We start from the raw sequence: 24,504 nt of genomic DNA, 5'->3' as shown, positions 1-24,504 counted from the left end.
AGATAGGGAGAGAGAGAGGCCTACAGTGCATTCGTAAAATGTTCAGACTCCTCCAGTTTTTTCACACATGTCCATGTTGCAGCCTTAGAAAGGAAAAAAAAATAAATCACACATCTAATTACATTCAATACCCCATCATGACTAAGTAAAAATTGAATTTTAGAAATTTCTGCAAATGTATTATTAAGAAAAAATGCTATAACACTTGAAATTTAGCTCAGGTGCCTTCCATTTATTTTGATCCTCTTTGAGTAGATGTTTCTACACCTTGACTGGAATCCACCTGTGGTGAATTCAATTGACTGGACATGATTTGGAAAGGCACACACCTATCTATATAAGGTCTCACAGCTGACAATGCATATCAGAGCAGAAACCATGACAGGGAAGCAACTGCATGCAGAGCTCAGAGACAGGATTGTGTCGAGGTACAGATCTGGGGAGGGACACAAAAAACTTTCTGCAGCATCGAAGGTTCCCAAGAGCACAGTGGCCTCCATAATTCTTAAATGAAAAAAGTTTGGAAGAACCAATACACAGAGTGCAAAAAGCACCTAAAGGACTCTCAGACTGTGAGAAACAAGATTCTCTGGTCTGATGAAACCAAGACTGAACAGTTAGGCCTCAGTTCTAAGTGTCCCCAAGCATCCCAAAGCTATGGTGATGGCAGCATCATGCTGTGGGGATGTTATTCAGTAGCTGGGACATGGAGAAACCTAATACAGAGCACTCAGGACCTCTGATCGAAGGCTCACGCTTCAACAGGACAGTGACCCAAAGCACACAGCCATGACAACATAGGACTGGCTTAGAGACAACTCTGTGAATTCCCTTGAGTGTCCCATCCAGAGTCCTGACTTGAATCCAATCTAACATCTCTGGAGAGACCTGAAAATGTCTGTCCACTGGCAAAACCAGTCCAGTCTGACAGAGCTTGAGAGCATCTACAGAGAAAAATAGCAGAAATTCTCCAAATCCAGATGTGCAAAGCTGAAACATAACAGAATGTGAACAAAAACTAAAGTGGTCTGAACACTTTCTAAATGTACTGTGCCAACAAGAAAGAAGAAGCAATAAAACATGGGCTCCTACTACAGAAAATCATTTAAGAACAAGAAAAATTTAGGTACAAAGTGGACGAGTTTCAAGTCAGTCTGAAAAACCAGTAAACTAAAAGTAAATAAAACTGTGGGAGAGGCCAAGCAAGCTGACTGTTAACAGCAGCAACTGTCAACTGCCAGCTGTCTCTCAGACCTAAACCAGGACAAAACTACTAAAAAGGCCAGCAAAAAAAGAGGGTCCAGAAAAAGAAAGAAACAAGATTAACTGTAGGACATTCCTGATAGGTAGGGACTTTTTAATTTAAAGGAAACTGGACCTCTGGTACATCCAGACATTGCTAAATAGTTTAGCCCTGTATATAAAGAATGTGGAGAACACAGCAGTAATTTATCTCAGTTGGAAAAATTGATCCAAAACAACTAAAACCAAATGAATGGAGTCTAGATGGTCTTGGGATTCACTACCCAGAGAACATGATCAATGAAGCAAGAAGAAATACAGAAGCAAACTAGTCAGAGAGCAACCTAACATGGACTTAAAAAAGGAAAGGTGACATCACCATCTCCACACTGCGGCCACAGACTGACTTCTCATGGGACCTGGTCCACAATATAAACAAGGCAATCACCTCACAGTGTGCACCACGAAACAAGGTCAACATCACCCATCACCTCACACTGATATATGAGAGCCTCCCAACACCCCACCACAGGACCACCACAGCCCAGCCATGGGCAGCAGCACACCCCACACTGGCCAAGGAAGAGAAGACTGCCATCTGGCACAGCACACCCCAGCAGAGCCCAGCCTATTAGAGCCCAGCCTACTGAAGCCCAGCTTACCAGACGCCGGCCAACCAGACGCCGGCCAACCAGACGCTAGCCGAACAGAGTTCAGCCAAGAGTCCAACTCGACAGAAGCCCACCCATTATAAATCAGGCAAGTAGAGGTGCCAGGCCTCAAGAACACATATTTGGAGCAGCATACTGTACAGAAACACAGCCTGACATGGTTCAAGCCATGACACCCCCTGGGATGCAGCCGACCTACACAAAGGTAGTGGTAGAATTCATGCCTAGTCTTAAAGTCACGGTATTGTCTTATTCTTAGAAATATGGTGTCGACAACACAGACACCCACTGTCCCTCAAGATATAGAGAGATCTTACTTCCGTCCCTCCAAAAGAAACACATTTGTCATGGTAGATTTTCAGCAACAACACATATTTGGCTAAAGTTAAACAATAATACTGTAATAATGATCTGTACATATGTGCAGCCTATTCTCCCCCCAGTTAGTCACCATAAAACAAATCTGGTATTACCAGCCCAACGGTAACGTCCAGTTGATGGTAGATTTAAATGCCAAAACAGGATGTGCACCTGACACAGTGGATCCTGCTGACAACAGCCACACCTTTGGACAGTCTTCTCTACACCTCACTTCACTTCTAGCCAAAGACACAATGAAGACCACGTTATGAACTAATGGGGAAAGAGCTAGTGCATCTCTGTTGCTCCTTAGGTCTGTATGTACTTAATGGAAAGATGAAAGGTTTCGGGGGAGGATGAAAGGCTTGGGACTAGTGTAGTCAACTATGCCATCGCTGACATGGACCCCTGCCTAATCAGTGCATTTACTGTCAGACCACAGACACCACTATCAGATCACCAGATAAATGTATAAACAAAACCAACCCTGAGACAATAACAAACTGCAAGCAAGCCATTTAAATTTCATAAAATACATAAACCATATAAATGCAATTCTGATGGTAAACTTAAGACTTAAAAAATGTAATAACTTCACCTGAAATCACTGATCTAAATAATATATTCCTCTCTTTGCGGTTTCAGCTAAACCAATTAAACGTGGATTTCACCAAAATAAATTATATTCATCACGAATCATCAAAGGTTACTGCTATGATAAGGACCGTCAGAAAAATGTCAGAAAGAAATTAAGACAGGAATCCAAACTGAAACACTGAGAGAATACAAACAGATATTTATATATTAGAAAAAATGTCATGATCAGAAACTGGGAGAAACTAAGATACTGATCAAAATCAGTTCTGGGAGAAATTAAACAACCTAAACAATAAGAAAGACAACCTAGCCCTACAAAATAGTAACATTTGGAAAGATCATTTTGAAAAACTGTATGAGCATATTTCACCTAACCATCTTGATCATGAACAGAAATTAATTACAAAAACTCACAATCCTTGAATGAACAATCAAAAATAATCAGAACATGCTTGATTAACTAATTGCGATAAATTATTTAGAAATCAGCATGAAAAATCTAAAATCTAGCAATGGACATGGACCTGATGACATCAGGACAGAAATGCTGAAACACAGAAGCCCTGAACTGAGACAGACCCAGCTTCAGTTATTCAGTCTTGTTCATCATTCAGGTTGCTTCCCTGAGACCTGGAGCCCGGGGCCCTTTCCCCCATCTGTAAGAGAGGAAATAAATGGGACCCTAACAATTACCAGGACATCTGTGAGACCAGTAACGTGGGGAAGTTTTTTTGCAGCAATATCAGTGCTTGGATGCTGGCCCTCCTTATGGAACACAGTGTCCTTAGTAAAGGGCAAATTAGCTTTTTACCAAATCACAGCACATCTAACCATGTTTACATTATACAAACTCTCATTAATCATCACATACACCAAATAACAAAAGTCTAATTTTTTGCATGTTTTGTTGATTTAAAAAAAGCTTTTGATCCTATTTCTATTCTATTAAAAATGTTCCAACCTGGTATAAGGGATAAACTTTATGACATAATTCAAGTCAACACAAGTTGACTTTTATAATGAAGTAGTCACAGGGAATGCAATGCGCTTGTCAGTGAGCTTAGCTGCTTTACTGCTATTGTTCATCAAAAATGTGTCTGCAAAACAAAACAACGGTCATTCTTGGCATGTTATGACAGCGGATCAGATTGAAATATCGCAGAGAGTAATGGAACAAGAAGGCACAGCAACAGTGAACTGCTAGATGAAGAGCTGCAGGCGACAGGCTGCACACCTCCAACTTCTCAGCATAAAATGTGTGCAGCATAAAATCAGATCACAGTTGCTCATAGACCAGAAGAATTCTGGGGCCTGTAGTATTTAACTGCACTTGGTGTGGCCAAATCAACAAGGGCTGAAATCTTCTTTGACCTACTTGACTTACATTGATGACTAACTAGTACAGTTGAAGCAATCTGGAACACTTGGCTTTACCCTTAGCAATAGGAAAGTTAAATTCTCGCTCTATGCTGATGACCTAGTGTTGCTTTCACCCACACAACAAGGACTACAGCGGCAACTGGACCTCCTGACGCAATACTGTCAGAAGTCCTGGCTACCAACAGCCTGGCAGCTGAGTATGTGCTCCCTGCATGCCAGGTGAGACAGAGATGCACTTCCCCTCTTAAAATGTTACACACATATTAATTTCATGGTGGTATACTTTCAGAAATTTGTGAATCCCAAACTTGACAGAACTAGATGACAGTGAAAACAGTGACAAACACTGAATGCAACAAATAATTATCTTGATATAGTCTATTACACATATGGTACATACACAAACACACAAACACACAAACACACACACACACACACACACACACACACACACACACACACAACACATTTTTTTTTTTTTGCTATTTTCTTTTTATCTATTTATTTATTTCATTCTATTTAATGAATTATTCTCTTTTTCCCCTCCATCTCATTATCTAATTGTATTATCCTTGACACTTATAATGTAATATTGTTTATCTGACATTCCTGCCAATAGAAGCATACCGAATTGAAAAAAATGAATTGAAACACACAGAGAGAGAGAGCGAGAGAGCGAGAGAGCGAGAGCGAGAGAGCGAGAGAGAGAGAGAGAGAGAGAGAGAGATTGCTTTAATATAAATTACACAGAAGAAAAAATCTGAAATGCACTGCATGAACTGCTACAGAGTGCTCCATACATTAGCAGGTCTTACAGGACTTTTTTTGCAGGCCTCAAGAACAAAAAAAATGAACATTTCTTTAAATTTAATCTTAACGAATGCCATGACAAAACCAAAACCAAAACCAAAAATACATTAGTCTCAATTTTCTTCCATACCCTGCTGTACGTGGCAATCTGCCCAAAGCTCATTCATTCCTAAAGCAGATGTAAATCTTTGAAAACAGGTTAAAAATCCTTCAGTCATTTCTTAAAATATCTGGGCCCGTCCTACACCCAGCGCAAAGTGGCGCTAAGCACAACGCAAGTGTCTTTGCTAGTGTCACTCTGTCACAGTTGTCATTTCCCCATCAATCGCCTATGTTGTTTTAGCAAATATAGCAAAAACACTTCTGCCCATCTGTGTGCCCCTGGCCGCATTGGTTTTAAGATGAGGTGTGGTCAGGCACATTGTTGGTGCATTGCTACTTTGAGGCAGTGGAAAGTGATTGCATGATTGACCAGCAAAAACCTGCTCTTAAGTCAATGGCACAGTATTTCACTCTTATTTTAAGGGTGCATTATTAAGAGAGTAATAACTATAAGCCTACATAGGCGGGCGCACAACACACTTGTTAAGCACAAGCAGAGTGTGCTGAAAATGCTTCAGATGTTTGGATAAGTCAACTGGACAATCAGAATACAGCCCACAGCAGGTCGGAGCATTGTTAGCACCATGTTCTGTGTTTTACAACGTTGCCATGCATCATTTAGGTCCAAGAGACGTGCATGAGGCATGGCAATGTCGGGGCTCTGCAGAGAGGCGTTCTTTCTATCTACCCGGTTAATCTGCTACAGTTCATCTCCTAAACTTGTCCACCACAGTTTCATAACAAACGAAAGACTTATTCACACTTCTCATCATATAATATAAAATATGTCGAAGGCTGTGATTTGTGCAGATGCTTCTTTGTACAGCTGTGCACAGTGCACTGATTCACTCAGCTCTTCCTCGCCCCTCTGGGCGCACAGAGCTGCTACGTGCCTGTGCCAGGACTGGGCTCACTGGTCACTCACAGCATGTAATCAACTCGCCACAAATAGAAAGGAATTCTGTGTGAAACACTGCACCATTATAGTATAATCCACCAAGGTGCAAGCTCGCCAGGCTTTTAAAGAGAATGGGAGATGGCACTCTGATTGGCTTACTGCCTAAAACCCACTCATGAATAATTAAGAGATTAAGTACAACCCTTTTGAACCATGTGCCTGGCACAGTGACCGTTTTTTTGCCGTTAAAATAGCAAAAGTGATATGGACAGGCCTTAAATGTATCTGCACCATGCACTTCAGACCATATGCTTTGGACTGGTAAAACAGAGCCCCTGGTAACTGTAGTTTTTAGAAATCAAACAGGATTATTTGGAGGCTTAATGAGTATTTACAGCACCGTGTCATCCAGTGAAACAGTGTCACTCATTTTGTTTTTAATATTTTTTGGACAACAATGGCGGTCTATGAGTATCAGTCAGTTCAAAATTCACAGCAAAAGAAAAGCTCTAAGAAAGTAAAGAATGCTGAGCGAGAACAAGGAGCAATGACTACAATGACTAGATAAAAAACAGAAAGCAGTGTGTTTTGTTTCAACCTCCAATGACACACAAGCTTGCCCCATCTTTCGTTTTCCATCAACACTTCTGTTGTGTCCACCATGTATATCAAACTCATTGTAACTGTTTGAATTTTTATTTGTTCCTATTTTATGTCTGTTTACTTAAAGCAAAAAAACAAGTGGGGCAAGAAGAATCTCACCACTGAATGAAGAAAATTTAACATGCTGGCTCAACAAATCCGGCCTTCCTGTCTCCTGATTGGCTGATGGAACCAGAGCAAGCACGGCTGGCGCAGAGATCAACACATAAAGTCAGGTCCATTTATTGAGCATGATGAATAGATAGGAATAGAAAGAGAGAAGAAAATGAAAACAGTAGAGCAGCTTATGGCTGCAACAGCGAAGCAAGCGGAGAAGCTAACTAGGACAGAGCCGTGAGAAGACAAACAGGCCGGCACATGTTCACACCAACACCAGACGATGGGATACACAAATGCATGCACACATTTCAACAAGTACATACACAAACAGGTACTGTGTGCACACAGACACAAACTAGCCTATTACAAACACATGCACAATATAGACACACACAGAAACACTTTCCAATGCACACACACTGAGACGTAAACGCAAATATGCAAATATATATGTATACACACAAACAAACACATACTCATCTACCCACTATAATCCTCTGATACCATTCTTTGGGATTTCACCCAATTCAATACAAGATAAATTCTCTAAATCGAGCGCTACGCTGTGTAGAGGAAAACATTCAGGGGCTAATATGTTGAATCTTAAACAGCCCAAACAGGAGCAAAATGTTCAGCAATCTGCAAATCACCCTGGTATTATTTCATCTATGAATGTAATCCATTTAAACAGGCTAAGTGGATGGAAATTACTGAGGATGAGCAAAAGAGAAAATGACATGGAATCATATTAAATCATTAGAAAAGTTATGCTTTTATACTACCCTTCCCTATTCACTATGTTGAAAGGAACTTAAGTTCAAGGAAGAGTCACAGCTGGTAAAGAAAAGAGGAAAAATCCTGGCAAACAAAAAAAAAAGTCATTATGGGCAACACTTTCAGGGCATCAAAAACTGATTGCCAGACTGCAATCTGTCGCAGGCCAACAGACAGACAAACACTCAGTGCCAGTTCAAAGGCAGAGTAAATATTAGGCAGGCTGAGGAAAAAAAATAAAAGGCCATGGAAGGGGAAGGACAAAAGTATATTTTCTATTCAAGCCTGACACCAAAAAACAGAGACAAGACAAGTGTGGCAACATGTGTGCATATGAGCTGAAGTGCATGTTTGTGCGTCTGTGAGCGTCTTCTCCGTGGTCTTTCATCAGCTTAGAGATGTGAAGTGATTGGGGCACTTGGCAGTGATTGGAGCAACACTCTTCTTATAATGCAGAAAATACAAAGATGGAAAAAGAGCAAGAGAGAGGGGGAAGAGACAGACAGACAGATAAACAGACACACAAACATCATTTCCCATGACACTGCTCATCTTAACAATGATCATTGTTAAAATTCTCTAAATTGAAATATACTTTTCATTGTTTATTATATAATACATATAATATATTATATACATGACATATTTTTCCCCCGGGTGATTGTGCAATTTAGCTGACATTTTGAGAGTCAGACTGGAAATTTAGTCAATCTCTGGATTAGATCACCATGTGTGTCTGGCTCTGCAGCAGCTGGCTGGGCACGGGGCAGCTCATCGCAGAGATCGGGCCGTTAGGCAATGCTTTGCACTTTGAAAATATTGCAACAAAAAATTATGTATTTTGTTTAAAAACAGGCAAGTCACAATTGCACATGTATTCTATGAGTAGGTGTAAAATTGGCTAATGTTATTCCTCTGGTAGTTTCAGCACTTCTTTCTTAAGGCAATGTTGAGAGAGCATGAATGTTCTTTTCCTGAAGCACATTGTTTCATATGCATACACCCACACACAATCACACCTGGGATCCACCCGCAGTCACTCACAGTCCAACGCTATTGACCTATGAGCAGCTCATCTTAAGTACATGAGGACTAAATGCCTTGCTTAAGGGCAATAAACTCTCAGAGGCTGCAGGAGAGGAGAGTTTTACTTCGTCCACTGCTATTTGTTCTAAGAATATTTGTAACAATAATGTTTTAAAAACATTGTTTGTGGCACTGATATGTCAATCAAGAGCATTTCCAATGAAGGAATAGTCAGCATTTTGGGAAGTAAAAATATGCTTCATCACAGAGAGTTATATGAGAAGATTGATAACACGCTCTTATCTTGTCTGTTGTCTTGTATATAAAACTGGAGCCAGTGAGCTTAGCTTAGCAAGCAAGGGTAACTGTTAGCTCCGCTCTGTCAAAAGGGGGAACAAGATCTGCCAACCAGTACCTTTAAAGCTCACTAATATCCCTTTTCCACTAAAAATAGCAGGTATAAGCAGTTTTTTTTAAACGTGGGTAAACCTGCTAATAAAAGCCAATTGACCCCTTTTCCACTGTTTGTCTTTCTGGTCAGACTGAGGACACACACAACTGCAAAGAGCGATGAAATCACATGCACTTAGAGCACACACACAGAACCAATGGAGGAAGAGTGAGCAGCTAGCTGTCCTGCAAACTGGTAAAAGCCTGTTAAAGTGTCGGAGTCTCCGTATGAGAGGTTTCGATCGTTGATTGTGTGTTTTTAAAACTTTCAGAGCTGCAGCTCACTCCGTCACCCCTTGGTTCAGTGTAGACGCGCAGTTTCTGGACAGGTGACAGGCCTGTGTCTGTGTGCTCAGAAAGACGTTACAGCAGGAAAAGAGGCGAAAATTAACGGGTTCACCATGGTTTTGTGTTTACATCAATGCCGATCGGAGCCAGAGCCGATAAATACCTGTGTCTACTGCAGAGTCATTTGACCTGAGTGTGAATGCCGATTAAACCCTCTTCTGCTGCCGAGAAAAGCCTGATGTTAGAAGGTCTTAGTGAGTTGTTTGACCATTGGAAAAGGGGCTTATTTAACATGGTTTTAAGGGATTGCATATGGTGCACTGGGAAGTCACTCCCAGCTCCAAGCAAAGAAGAAGTCTGGCACATAACCCCCCCTGTAAAAACCACAACTTGTTTGTTTTTTTTTAAACCGAGTTTATGTTGGGCTTTATTAAACGAGATTTAACATTTAGTGTGTAGGCAGATTTTGTTACCTTTGGACAGAGCCAGGCTAGATGTTTTCACGTTTCCAGTCTTTACGCTAAGCTCTGAGAGTATTATCAATCTTCTCATGTAACTCTGCACAAGAAAGTGAATACGCATATATCCCTAAATGTCAAACTATTCCTTTAGCTATAAAAATGTGTGGCCTAATTCAAAATCATGTGAGAATGAAACCATCAGTGTGTGTCCAGTGTGCAGGGGTGTTTACCTGTAACTGTCGTCTCTGAATCTCCTCCACCATGATTGCAAGACACTTGGTGAAGTCTGTTAGATCTTGGTCAGCTGTTTCTATCAGCTTGCACCCCTATGCACATAAAGAAAATTGGAAACACACACTCAGATAACGAAACACAATCAGACAGATGTATACATACACAGATAGCAAAACAAAAACCCAGGCAGAGATAAGGGATAGAGGGATAACAGAGTACAGAAAAACAGAGAGGGAAAGAGAGATGGGGAGTGGTAAGGTATAAATCAGTGTTTTAGTGTTGTCTGGCTGTCTGCGGGCTGTGTTGCTGAATAATGTAGAGGTTCCAGTCAGTGGCCCTAAACTACAGCATCCAGGTAAACAACCAAGCTCTGGCTCCTCTCTGGCTTTCTCTCCCTCTATCTCTTTCTCTCTTCACACACTGTCACTTTCCACCTAAAACATACCAGCTTCCCTGTTTCACTCACTCTCTCACTCTCTCTCTCGCTCACACTCACACACACGCACACACACACACACACACACACACAGAGTACAGTCACAGTATAGGCAGTTCACACAAACTTGTTCTCTGTGCTCTGTTTGATCCCATCCATTCATCCTCCCTCCCCTCCCCTCCCTTGCCCTCCCCCTCCATCTCTGCCACCCCTTGTCTCTCTCCCTCCCTCGCGGATGCTTTTCTGTTCTCTCCTTTCCATTTATGCAGAATTATTCACCATTTCTAACAAATCTCTGAAGGAAGGCCTAAAACTTTCCTATTGTTCTGCTCCTAAAGCATTACAATAACAGTGTGTTCTTTCTGACAGAAAAGGGTATTGCTCATTTTTTAGGCAACCTGTGTGATATTCGTAAAAAGGGACTAATGTTACAAGCAGCTACAGAGAGGGGCAAAAAAGGGTGACAGGAAAAAGGAGAGTGTCACAGCTGAAGGCAACCCAGATCTCTGTGTGCAAATGCGTATGTGTGTGATTATGTCTGTGTGCATGGTGAAGTACTGGATATGTATTTCAAACTATAAAGAGTGTATATCAGTGGGGGTCACTGCACAAACATCACCCAGGCATTACATTGTCCTCCTCTGACACCTTACCCTGTACTTATTATTTGTTGAACCGAGCTTCACCTCTCTTCAAGGGTCCTGGCCTGACATTTTGCTTGTTATAAACAATGGAAAGTCCATTTGACAGAAGAACTTGCCTTCTATTTTAATGACGTTGGAGAGTTTAGTTGTGAACAATTCTCTTGCACAGCTATGGACACAGGGAGCCAAGACTATGATGTTTTCAGAGCACTGGTGTAGCACTGGATTCTTCCTGGATTGTATTTATATATAATGTAGTAGATTTATACATTTATCTTTTATGTTAAACTGCATTTAAAGTAAGCACACAAAAGTCTTTTGTCTGGCTTCCGTTCACATCACCTCCCAGTGTAATATCCCTATGTAATCTTTAGCCCCTTTCACAAAGCCTGTTCAAGCAGGGATGTTGTGTCTTTATTCCTCCTTGCCATTCTGAATAAAAGGTACAAACAAAGAATGATGGGTCATTGTTGTTCTGCCTTTAAGCCATGAGTGGAGGCGGTCACAGAGCTGAAACAATTCTGTGAGGGAGAGCCAGCGCGGCAGGACGGACGCCAATGCTGTTATTATACATCACACCTCTGATTCCGAAATGGCAGGATCTCTGTTTAAAATAGGTTATTTTTATAACTGATACTATTCACCAGAACTTGCATCCATCTGCAAGACCTTAAAAGATATTTTGGATACAATATTTACACTTATTGACAGTATATACTTAATTATGTTTAGCAAAGTGGATGTGTGCATTAAACTTAGATTGGAGTTTTCACCTTTCTTTCCTGCTTACTCGAAGTCATGCAAAGTCAACAGATACTTAATGCAGTGATTCCTCACTTTTTTTTCATGTGACTCATTAATATGAAGCAATTTCCCCGTACAGCCTCTCACCATAGCTCGCATGTTTATAAGTTGCAGATCATTTGATTAATAAGAATATTTTTTTAGAGGCCTGATAGGTTAAAAGTACAGTATGTCACAAGAAAGATGCAAAGATCACAGCAAAGATTTGGTGTACTCAGAATATAGTTTTTTCATTCTTTCTACATTCTACATTTTTTCCCATTAGATTCATCAAGCAACCACTTGTAGGTGACACGACTCCCAGGTTGGGAGCCACTGATATTTTTGCAAGTATATACAAAACCTAACAGTTGCAGATTAAATATTACATTTTCTTTGTGAAAAGTAAAAATACTGTGTATGGGGGAAAAAAGTGTTCAAGTTTGCCTGAGCCTGGTTGTGGAGGAAGTGAACTGCACATGTAAAATGTAACTCTGACTTCCTCCTGATTGACCTGATTCTCTGTGGCACCTCCTCCTGCGATGGGTTTTGATAACTGGGTGAAGCCATGTCAGACTGCACACTTGGATCCACTTTGATGATTCAGTTTGCATGTTCTAGTCACTGCAGGTGGAACTCCTGGAGAGTCTTGAGCACAACAGCCTTTTAACCCCAGTCAACTTTAATAGTCACTTATCCATTTAGGTAGCGTGATCTCTGCTTTGCTGAGTAGCTGAGGATTTATTGTGCTGAATGAACTGACCGCATCAAGGGAGAACGTGCCTATTCAAGTTTGGATGTATTTAAGTCATTACACTGAAATGAAACACCTGGATACAAAAGCTTGAACAAATAAATAAAAATATCATAACAATATAAATTTAGTAGTATATACTAGTATAGCGAACTTTTGTTTTTTGTTTTCTACTTTTAAATTACACTTGGAGTCCTAAAGTCCTAATGCTTTTTGTTTGTGTGTGAGTGTGTCTCTGAGAGCACCTGTGGGTCTGAGAGGTTGTGCAAGTTGTGTCTCCACTCACCTTGCCTGCATAGAAAGCTTTGACCTCGGCAGTAATGGAATCAAAATCCCCACTGATATAGTCAGGGAGAAAGCTGGATGCAAGGATAGAAAGAGAGGGTGAGTGACAGAGGGAGAGGGTTAAGATTGCAAGAAAGACAGAGAGTGTGAGGGAGAGATAGAGGAGAGAAGGAGAGAGAGGACATCAGGGCATGTGTCAGCTCTTTGATCTGTGCTGCAAGGGAGAGGAGTGACGCCGCCAGGGGAAGACGAAGAGACATGGAGACTGACAGGGTGATTCTCTGTGGCACTGAGCCTGGCCCTGTCTCATACACACACACACACACGCACGCATTCACGCACGCACATACACACGGCTGACAGGGGGGGGTACAAAGATTGATGGGACAGCACACACAACCAGCATACACAAGCGAATCTTATAGTGTTGTACATACTGTACACCACACACATGAACATAAGCAGACAGAGTAATGACAGGACTGAGAGCAAATTAGTCCTGAGTCACTCAAACACGTAGAGTAAAGAATAGATCTTTCTTTATCTAACACACACACACACACACACACACACACACACACACACACACACACACACACACACACACACACACACACACACACACACACAGAGAGCATGAAGTACCTGGTGTTCATCAGATATTGACCTGTTCCATTCTGCTGAGAGATTAGATTCTCCACTCGAGCTCAATATCAGTTTGATTACTACAGTTCACAGCGCAATTTGATGTTTTGATGCATGTGCTACATCATGTGCTGTAATAGGTTAAATGAGGTAATGCATATAATTCATAATTCATGGATACATTTTTAGGAATCTGTTCATTCATGTTTAGAGGCAGTACACTACTAATCAGATATTATCAAATCATTTCCAATACTACAGTATACTAAGGGTAGTAAGGGTAATTGCTTCAGTTTTTGAGAGACTGTCAATAAAAAAAAACATTTTTTTTTTTTTAAAGAAAAAGTAACATGAGTTTATTTTCCAATGTGTTTTTTGCAACAAAAGTCACATAATGTTTCTGATAAAATGAAGTGATATGGCAGCTGGGCAGAAAACACTGAATTCTGATTATGTCCTGTAGTTGTTGCATATAAATAATAACAATAATTAACTAAAATTTGTTTTTAAATCCAATTTCCAGACATTTTCGAATGATAAAAATAGCAGTATACCACATGTAGATATGTATTCGAGTTTTTTAGTGAAACTAATATATACTACCTTTCATGTTAACAGTGTTGGGGAATGCTAATGAACATGGACTGCTACTGCCAATTGTAAGTTTGAAAGCTTATTGTTTTGATTAAGTAAGAGCACTTGCAAAAGAATGCGTGTCTCTTTCCAAGATGCATTTAGCTGGTTATGACATGGGGAACAAAATCCATATGCAATTTATTGGCATAAAAATGAATTCACCCAGCCCTACCTTTGAATGGTTGATCACTCACATAACTAAGAATTACCTCTCAGAAAATGAAGCAAAATGAAACAATACAGAATATTAATTGTTAACAACATAAACCTGGCAGAAATACCATGTTAATACGTGCAATTAAGCGGATTAAGACTGGAAATTAAACTGGGCAGGAGGTTTGGGAATATATTTACATGCAGGCTTTGCATTCTGAAAATGCATTTCCCTGTGTATTTCTTTCATTCAAATACAACTGTGTTTGGAGACAACCTGCATCCTCATGATGTTGGAATTAAGAAGGTCTGCTGGAGATATCGGTGAAAACAGCCAAAAATCTACCAGCCACTACCGGGCATAACATTTCCTGTCAGGGAGAGACAGATAGCTCTCTGTTTGTTCCATTTATGTGTGTGTGTTTATGTGTAAGGAGCAGAACCACGCAGGGATGCAGTTGCTGCTATCTAGAGGCATTAACAGGTCTGACATTACGATTTCATGGTTGGTTGGGTAGTGTGTTGGTGCGCGTTTGTTTGTGTGCGTGCACCCCAGCAAGAGGCGAGAGCGATGTTCCGGTCGGTTGAAGAAAGAGATACAGAAGGATTATTCCCTCCCCCCCTCCCTCCTCAGCATTTACACCAACAAGATACAGCAGGACAAACACAACAGCAACTGTATGCAATCTGTTGCCACATACAGTGAGGTCCAAAAGTTGGAGACCACTTTCCCATTCAAGTAAATGTGGTCTCAGACTTTTGGACCACACTGTGTAAACACACACACACACACACACACACACACACACACACACACACACACACACACACACACACACACACACACAATGCATAAAGACAATTGACCACAACCCTACCTGAAATGGAAAAAAAATATCCAGGTAAAAACTTTCCTTGTCCATAAACATAAACACACACACACACACACACACACACACGCACACACACACACACACGCACACATTGTAAGGCATTGAAATGTGCACACATACACATACAATACACACAAACATCTGCAAATATACAGATACGCACAAGCACAAGCACAAGCACACCTTTCCCCTTCTTAAAATACAGGACACCACAATTGCATCTCCATTCAGAAATAACCTTCATGTGACAGATGGGACAAGACGTGACACTGGGCCTGATCAGAGCTTTACAAACGCGCGCAAACACACACACACACATTCCTTAGTGACCTGTGTGCGCGACTCCATCGGCTGATCGTAATTGACCAAGCAAGATTCTAAATTCTGTATTTGCGTCTGAGAGAGTGAGCGCAAAGGCTGTTTGTGTCTGCGTGTGGTGTGTCTGACAGTCTTCACTTCCACATTAATATTAACTGACACTTTAATTTGGATGGGAAATAGAGCATTTTACCGCCAGTTTGTCTGAGTACCGGGTGGCGGGGGTGGCTGTGTGACCTTTGCCTGTGTTTGTGCGTGTGTATGTGTTTGTCGATCAGCCCTCCTTTGCATCTCTCTCTCTCTCTCTACATCCTCTTTGCTGGCGTTTTTCTCCTCTCCTTGCTAGCCCACACTTCTCCTTCCCATGTTGATTTCTCCTTTACACCCTCTTCCAATCTCATCTCATTTCTGCTCTTACTGCTCCTACTTACTCTTCTATGTAATTATGCCAACTTACTTCTATCTAACCACTTCATTAAGAGAAAAAAAAAAAGAAAAAAACGTCTTTCCCAGTATATTCTTGCAATTTTTTCATTCCTATTTTAGTTTTTGTGTCCTTCAAACTAAGCAAGACAACATCCTTCCATATGACTACTTAATTACAACAAACTGTTGTTTATATTGTCTCACTCTCTCGTATCTCTCATCATCTCCTGACCACAGTACAATGAACACTCTTCTCCTTTTCCTCATCTTTTCATCACTTAGGGAGATGCGGCTCTGATTACTCCTCTCATCCTTCCCTTCTCCCAATCAGAGGAGGAGAGCCAGTGAAGGGGTGGACGAAGTATTTTGGATGACAATAACAACCCATATACACAAACGAGCCAATGCAAAGCACTTTCAGATGTTCAACTCTGAGTCGTGAGCATTGATATTAACTGCACATATAAACTTTTTTTTCAATAGCTATCACTTGTCAACCTTTGTGTGAGCGTGTGATAGAGAATATTGGTTGATCGCAGTTCTAGGCGCCTGTCCTCATCTGAAAAACAACATCATCAGCAAACTGTCCAAATGCAACCTTTTGTGGTCGTGCAGCTTTTCCCACAGGTTGAGATTTACATGTAGTGGTGGTGGGTTGCACAGCATGTGACCGATGTGCATGTAGAGACCCATGCAGTTTAGAAGGGGAGAGTGTAACCCAGGTTATTTTCTGTAGCTGCAATTCACAAATGTTCCTTAAAGACCTCACATGCAGACAATCAATAGAGGAAAGCTAGTAGCGATGTGCAGTTCTTTTCAGTGTCCTGAATTACTAGAATCAGTTCATTAAAAAGATCTGTTCACCAACTTCTTCAGTGCTTGATCAGAGCTCTGACTGCAAACATGGCCAAACGATGTATATTCCTCGTGATCCCCGGTTTCTGGAACCAAAGTACTGATGCTTTGACAATCCCACCAAGCACTAAATATCAAAGATGAACGCTGGTTTTTAATGACTTTTAAGTCTTTTTAAGCTTGCTGGATCTGATTCTGGCACTTTGAGCAAGTTTGAGTAACTTCCCTCCACTATCAAGAAAGTGCCTACCTAGGTTTGAACACACCCCATTTCTCCTGCAAGCGAAATGACTTCATTGGGAGGTACATCTCTGTGCAAACAAATCACATTTGCAGTGTTACACTGAGTGAGCCATTGATTGGTTCACACATAGACACGCGCACACATGTTGCACAAGGATACACTCACTCCCTACGAACAAATCACGGAACGAACCAAGGACTTGAATCACTCAGAGAGTGAGTGTATCCCTGCACATTCACTTGCAACTGAATGAGAGCTCAACTGAACTGAGAAATGAATGGATAATTTCAGGAAATGATTCAGTTCATTCACCCAGGGTGGGCCACCAATAATCAAACGCTGTCATGTGAATAATGACTAGCCTTCTTCAAAAGCAAAAGCCACACGTAGCAAAGTGACACTAAAACCTCTAGAGGATGAGGGTAGTAGATTCATGTCTGAATTGGCTACAGGTCACAGTTCACATCCTTTCTCCTGCCCACAGTCAATGTTGGTTTCTTTCTTGACCATCATGCTTCCCTAATATAGCCAAAATTCTTTTGGTTGCATGAAGATAACAAAACCTTAACATCAGAGGCTGCAGCTCAGAAAATTATCATATGAATCAATTCTGGGTTAGATTTTGGGTAATATGGGTAATATAATTACTTTGGAAGACACTGTCAAATTACCCATTTTGTCTCTCAGCTATGAGGACTTGCTGGTTTGTAGATGTAAGCCGTTAGCTTGCAGGTGTGAGTTGCATCGCTATGTGGTTTATGTGTGTCTGTTTTCATAATAAAGCAGTACCGCAAAGGTAGGCATGAGAAGTCCCACGGCAACAAAGATTCTAATTAGCAAAACCTCAATGCACAAGTTTGAATTTGCCTGTTGATGCACATGTGTCTTTAACATGCTTATGCCCATCTGTGTTGAAACAATTTAAAAACTGCCTGGTTGCACATGGTTGGATGTATGATTATGAAAGCATGTATGCGTGTGCCTCTGAAACCTGGATGTTTTCATGTGTGCTATCAAACAGTGTCTAATCTCAAAGCTAATCACCTAGATGTCTGTGGGCACTCAGACTAATAAGCAGACATAGTCATAAATCCACACACCTCTTACCCCCAAACCACATACACTGAGTTTATTAACTCTCAGTATTGCTCTTAGGGCAAACAGGTACACTAGTGAGAGAAAGAGAGGGTCTAAAAGAGAGATAATTGTAATTTTAATCAGTCTTAATCGTTACAATTCTAATACAATTTACTAACCAAAAACTAATGATAGCAAATGTAAAAACAAAAGCGTAAAGACCTCACATTAAAAGGAAAGGCCCAGCTCCCTATTCTCATCAACTCAACGCATGTTAATTTCCAACTCAGAGCAATAAGCAAAGGGGGGGATTTCTCCACCAGGACAGTAGCAGTGTAGCGAGTGTGAGAAAGAAAACATCTGGGCTGAGAAACAGGTGAAAATTAGTGTGGCTATGAACCTCCTGATAAAAGACGATAAGGAGATCTGAAATAACCTCTAATCTCACTTTCAGCAGCTATACTATAGAATAAAGAACAACAGAACAAATATACTGCAATAACATTACCTTCTAAAAAATATACTGAACTACCAAAAAAACTAAGGTGCAACAAAATGAATCATAGCTTACTGGTACTGTTAAAAGCACCAAAGTGCTTAGAGTCATGTCGAGTGTAAAATGAAAAAAGAAAGTTTCTAACAGCACTGAAAGCAGTAAGGAGGAAGGAGCCATGAGTTACCAGTCATCAGTTCTTTGGTTCTCTCAACCCCCTGCCTATAATCCTCTTAATTGCTGGCATGTGACCCTGTTTTTTAGGTCAAACAATTTTTGATGCCCCAGCAGTTGAACAGTTCCCAGGCTGTGCAACTTTGATTGTAGCATATTTGAACAGAGCTCCAAATGGCTCATATAGTGATTTTATATATTTCATAACAGTTAATTGTTATGTTAAATTTCTCTAAAGAAATATCCAAGCCTTAGAAATCTTGACACCATCTGCTTCACAAGTCAGCTAACACAGGGGGCACTGACTGAGACAATAACCTGTTTAAATACTATATGTGCATTTAACACTACTATACTATAAATACTACACAGAACATAAAAAATAGCCAGAGGTACATTACAAACAGACAGAGAAACTGTCAGAGACATCCCTTTGCCAACAGGTCTTACAAAATAACTGGTTTGCACTATCGACAACTTCATTTGCTGAGGCTGACGGCATTATCTTCTGCAAAATGCATACACAATCACATGCTGACACAACTATGCTCAGAAAATCTCATCCACACATACACATGCTTGGACATGTGAGTGTGTCAGTGTTTGAACTCTACAGACCCACACACAGAGCTGCAAGTTTCATCAACTCTGCTTGCGTGCAATTACTTCTGCCCACATTCAGCCGTGTTCCCCACCTTGTTTATCCATATGACTTCTTATCTTCTCGGAAGATTTGATTAGATGCACAAATTAGACCAAAATCCAATTTTCATCCAGAAATAAGGAAGATACGGGTTCTGATTTACATGTAAGCCAGGGGGCCTCTGCTCCAACGCAAAAGTCCAAGCCCCCCCATGAAAGCAATTTCAGTAGCTTCAGCAAGTTTAGTTACCAAATCCTTCTATGAGGGAAAAAGCTTTTCATTGCCGACTGCTGCTCACTGGTCAAGTTGATTAGCTTAAAATGTTTCTCATGAAAGGATTACATTTTTTCCTGATAATAATACATTTAACACAAGCTACAGTACAGTTTAAGGGCAGCTTTAGTCTACAGCTGTATGCAGATAGAGCAGTGTCCTTGTGACCTCTGATGAAGAAAGAGGGAGACCATGATTACTGTCATATATCAGGAATGTAAATGGAATGGTTAATGGATTGCGCTTACATAAACCTTTTCTAGTCTTATCGACTACTCAAAGCACTTTACAATACATGCCACATTCACCAATTCACACTCACATTCATATATGCTGTAACCATCAGGAAAAATGTGGGGTTCAGTATCTTGCCTAAGGACACTTCGACATATGGAGGAGAAGCTGGGGGTCAATGTATGTTTAGTGAAATGTCTAAGCCAAACAGTATAAAATGTGGAATACAGTTGACTCGCATAAAGCCACATAAACTCCTGATGTCATTAATTTTATTAACAGCTAAACAGCATCATCTTGGATCAGCACAGTTCAAATTCACCACAACATTGATACTGTTAATTTCAATAAATTAATCATCAGCCTGCATCTCCTTCTTATTTGTCATGCCTTCAGAGCCAAGTCGTGACAGATCCACATTCACCTGAGCTCACAGCTCCTCTACTTGGGATTTCCAGCACTAGCTGAATGTGGTTATTGCTTGGTGAAAATCAACTCTCATCTGGCTGATTATACCAATTTACAAACTTCAAATCAGAGGCATTTCATTGAATGCACAGTATGCATGCATATATGAATGCATGTTAATGATGAATACTGTTTCATTCCTGGTGGTAAGAGAAAAGCATGTTACGTGAGTAGCATGCAAAAAAGCAAAACTGTCATATTTTAAGAAATTTCATGCAAGTTCATAACAAGAGTGCTTGAGATTCAATTCTAGGAAAAGAACAAATAAGCGACCCAGACTCCTAAGAACTGAGCAAATTCTTGAACAGTGATTAACTGCATATACACCAGCCATGTACTATACATCATCAAAGAACAGAATACTCCAAATCCATTACAGTGAGTGAAGTTTGGAGCACACATAAATATCAACATAGCATCATCAGAGGAAAAAGTGCCAACAGAAAATCAATAATGTATAGTGTATGTTACCATTACTTAAATTTACATAAGCTGAGAAAGATCAATAAAAACAAAAAAGGGGGGGAAAAATCCCAGTTAAGAATTTGTGGTATATGTCCTCTTACACAACCACAGAGTGAAGTGAAAACATTATCACTTGACTCATGAGAGGCAGAAAGCCTTAGCCTGACGCGCCCCCTCCTCTCTTCATCCCTAATGACTACCATTAAGGCTGTTTTGACAGAAAATTACGCGGCACCTTTCTTTTAACTGTGGGAGGCCAATCCGCCCACTTTGTTCTTGTGACAGAGCAGGAGACTGTGGAGGCTGACCGGAAACTTTATTATCCTCATTATTTTCTCATAGAAATACACAGTCATAGACAGACAGGCAGACAAATACACACAAACGTCAGCTAAGGCTATCACTTCTTCAACAAGTCAAGGTTAAAACCTAGTATATGGCTAGACCATGTCGCAGGCTTTTCTGCCTAGTTTCAGCCTGTTTCAGCCCTTAACTTGTTTGCTGCTCTCTGAGCTCATATATACAGTATTTTAATACAGACACATTCTCAATAAAGCCGTTCTTATTTACATGTTTTCTCCTTCTGTTGTCAGACAATGAAACAAATATGAAATAGTGACTGAAACACTGCCCAGTAAGACTACATGTTAACCAGCAGTCTCTTCCAATCCATTTCCAAGCCGCTACTCTGCTCTGCTAATATCCTGAGTTTATAATCATGACATCATCTGACAAAATCAACACACACGAGTTAAAGGCAACGGCTGTGCTGTGGCTATATTCTCATTCACATCAGCTGCACAGAGAGGTGGGAGAGAGGGGAGAAAAGACCGACCTTGCACTCGCGTTGCAATACTGGCGACTCTGTTCTGCAGACAGTAGGTAAAGTTTGTCTGAGACGTCGCTAGAATTGTCACCAGGTGCTTTTTTGAAAAAAAAAAAAAAGTCTAAAAGGAGTCTGAAAAGTAGCTAAGTTGGCAACACTGCTTGTTCACACAAAATCATTTTGAAAGAGCATCGATCGATGGGGAAACTCAAACTCTTGGCCAGCTAATAAAACCATGTATAAGGTGATTCTCTGCAAATATTTGAATTTCCAAGTATGTGACAAAAATGTACGGCTCCACTCCTTTGCATTGTGTCAAACAAAACTCTCAGGTCAGGTCACAGCAATGACAGACACATAGAGAGATCTTTGTGGATTTTTTGATCATCAAAATATATCAATATGTGGCAGAAAATGCATATACATTAGTGATGAAGTCAAAATTGTGACAGGCTGACAAATAAATCATGGATAGGAAACGCTGCATTTTCATTTCAAAGAAAATGTAAAATATATATATATATATATATATATATATATATATATATATATATATATATATAAAAGTACAACTTTTAATTTTGATTTGACCTCCAAAACACCAACTCCGACACTGTTTCCCGACAGACAACTGAAATGTCTTGATCTTCCTAAAATATCAGACATAACTTACATCTTTACCAGCGCAGCTGCAGTGAATGTGGTCAAAGCGATGACAGCACAGAGACTGCGAAGCATCTTTGCTGGCTTCCCTTTTACAAACTGAATCTTAAAAGTTGACATGTTCTCCTACAGAGAAGCGGCACAATTTGTCAGCATTACTTGCAGGAGTTTGGGGGGTACTGATCCTTTCATGAGTCTGTTGATGTGTAAATTACAGTTGAGATGTGGGACTTCTCAGCAGGGTGTCCTCTGTGTGCATCCGACAGAAACAAAATATCCCAGTTTTGATATTTTGAACTTAAGTTTTAAACTCTGGGGTGGAAAAATTGTCTCTGTAATGGTTTCACTCGTACATAATTTGGGAAAAATGGGAAAACCCTAAGATATACAGCCACACACATGCACAGAAACTGCCAAATGCACAACACACACACACAACTCCGCTCAGCTGCCTATTATGTCTTTATCAAAGTTTGAAGGTAATGTTTATCAAGCAATCTGCTTTTTCTTGATTCTTTTTTCTTTGCATTTCTCTCACACCTCCTTCTACTTGATGACATGGGAATGTTGCTGCTGTTGTCTTGTCTCTAACATAGTTAAGATTTCATCAGACTTGGCTTTGATTGACTGCTTGCATCTCCCTCTCCCTTCCTCTCCTTCTCTGTAGTCCATTAGTTATGGTAATGTTAGGTTAAATACATCTTTACTCGCTGGTGATTGATTTACACAACCCCACCCAAAAACATTTTTTTACCCCTCCTCGCCCTTCTTGCTATTTTTCCTTACAGTCTCCATCCTCCCTGTGTAATGTATATTTTTTTTGGACACATGCTATCAGGCTGGGCTGAAAAGGAGGTCTGGCTGTCAGCTCCACTGTGCAGGCTGCTGACAGAGCTCTAACTGGAAGGTCAGAAGATGAATCTGCTATGTCACACAGACAGAAGCAAGAGCGATGCCTCTGTGGACAGGGCTAAAATGCTCAAATTTGCACACTGAGACTGAGATGTATGACTAGTTGTATTTTGAAAATATAACAAAAAACTGCGCAAGCTCGCAGAACTTTACTATATTAGTGAGGACTGCATGTTAACCTCATCTTCAACAAAAACTCTCTCACTACTTGCATATTCTAATTTCATATTCTATTCCTAGACCCTTCCTAGATCTAAATTTTACAATATATAGCTGAATTCCCAGCAACAAGCATAACTTAACAGCACAATTAGTAAACATAGCCGTTGGCCAACAATTTACTGTGGCAAATTCAACTGCATAGTCATTACTGCAGTGTACAATTAAATTCTTCTACCTCCTCCTGTTTATGATCTTTGTTAATTTCATTTTTGTTTATGACTGTCTATCCTCTAAAGACATTTCATGATACTGAACTACAATGACAGTTTTCATTTTGTTGTTTTGTAATGATCATTTTACAGTTACTGTTTTGGCCAGAAAACAACCATTTTTGTCAGCAGTTTCAATGTTTTTCTAGCTAAAATTATCTTCATCATGCAATAAAACATTTTTTCGTCAAACTTAATTTTAAAAGTTCTAACAGTGCTATTGACTAATCAGGTAAAGTGTACACCAATACATGATATCCTGAGTGGTGTTCCAATAAATGGTTTATCATCTGGACATGTGTGACATGAGAAATACGATACGACATTCATAGCACAGCATGCAGAGGGTCAGTGTGCTGTTTTTAATGTATCAGTGCAGTCAATCATACACGTTCATATTATAACACATATAATGAAACAGTATATTAGTGGTCAAACATTAAGGATTTCCTAAGTCCTAACATCAAGAACTAGAATAAGTTTGCCCTGTGAAAAAGTGTGAATGGCCTAAATGGCATTACTTTGCAAAAATGTCCCCACCTGAGATCCGTACAACTTCAGCTGGCTGTTACAATGATAGAACTATAAGAACATACACATAGACAACACAGACATACGTAACATCACATTCACACCCTGGCAAAATACAAACTCATGCTCACACTTGGGGTGTTACTGTGAAAGCCTCAACACTTCAGGGACCCAGTGAACCCCAGGT

At 40.3% G+C, this 24,504-nt stretch overlaps 1 protein-coding gene across 3 annotated transcripts in view; it reads right to left on the bottom strand.

Moving 5' to 3' along the window:
• Positions 1 to 24,504, bottom strand: part of tpk1 (thiamin pyrophosphokinase 1) — a 68,553-nt gene that overhangs the window by 28,090 nt on the left and 15,959 nt on the right. For all 3 annotated transcript variants that reach the window (XM_071485440.1, XM_071485437.1, XM_071485439.1), the window contains exons 5-6: positions 12,959 to 13,031; positions 10,052 to 10,147 (exon numbers count right to left, since the gene is read on the bottom strand). In XM_071485440.1, the coding sequence (XP_071341541.1) occupies positions 10,052 to 10,147; positions 12,959 to 13,031 (169 nt within the window). The remainder of the gene's footprint in view (positions 1 to 10,051; positions 10,148 to 12,958; positions 13,032 to 24,504) is intronic.

This window comes from Trachinotus anak, unplaced genomic scaffold, assembly GCF_046630095.1.
Source record: "Trachinotus anak isolate AG129_WGS33_773 ecotype Australia unplaced genomic scaffold, CSIRO_AGI_Tana_v1 ptg000009l, whole genome shotgun sequence".
Lineage (NCBI taxonomy): Eukaryota > Metazoa > Chordata > Actinopteri > Carangiformes > Carangidae > Trachinotus > Trachinotus anak.
The sequence above is the reverse complement of the archived record's forward strand: the minus strand, read 5'-3'. Positions and strand labels throughout refer to the sequence as shown.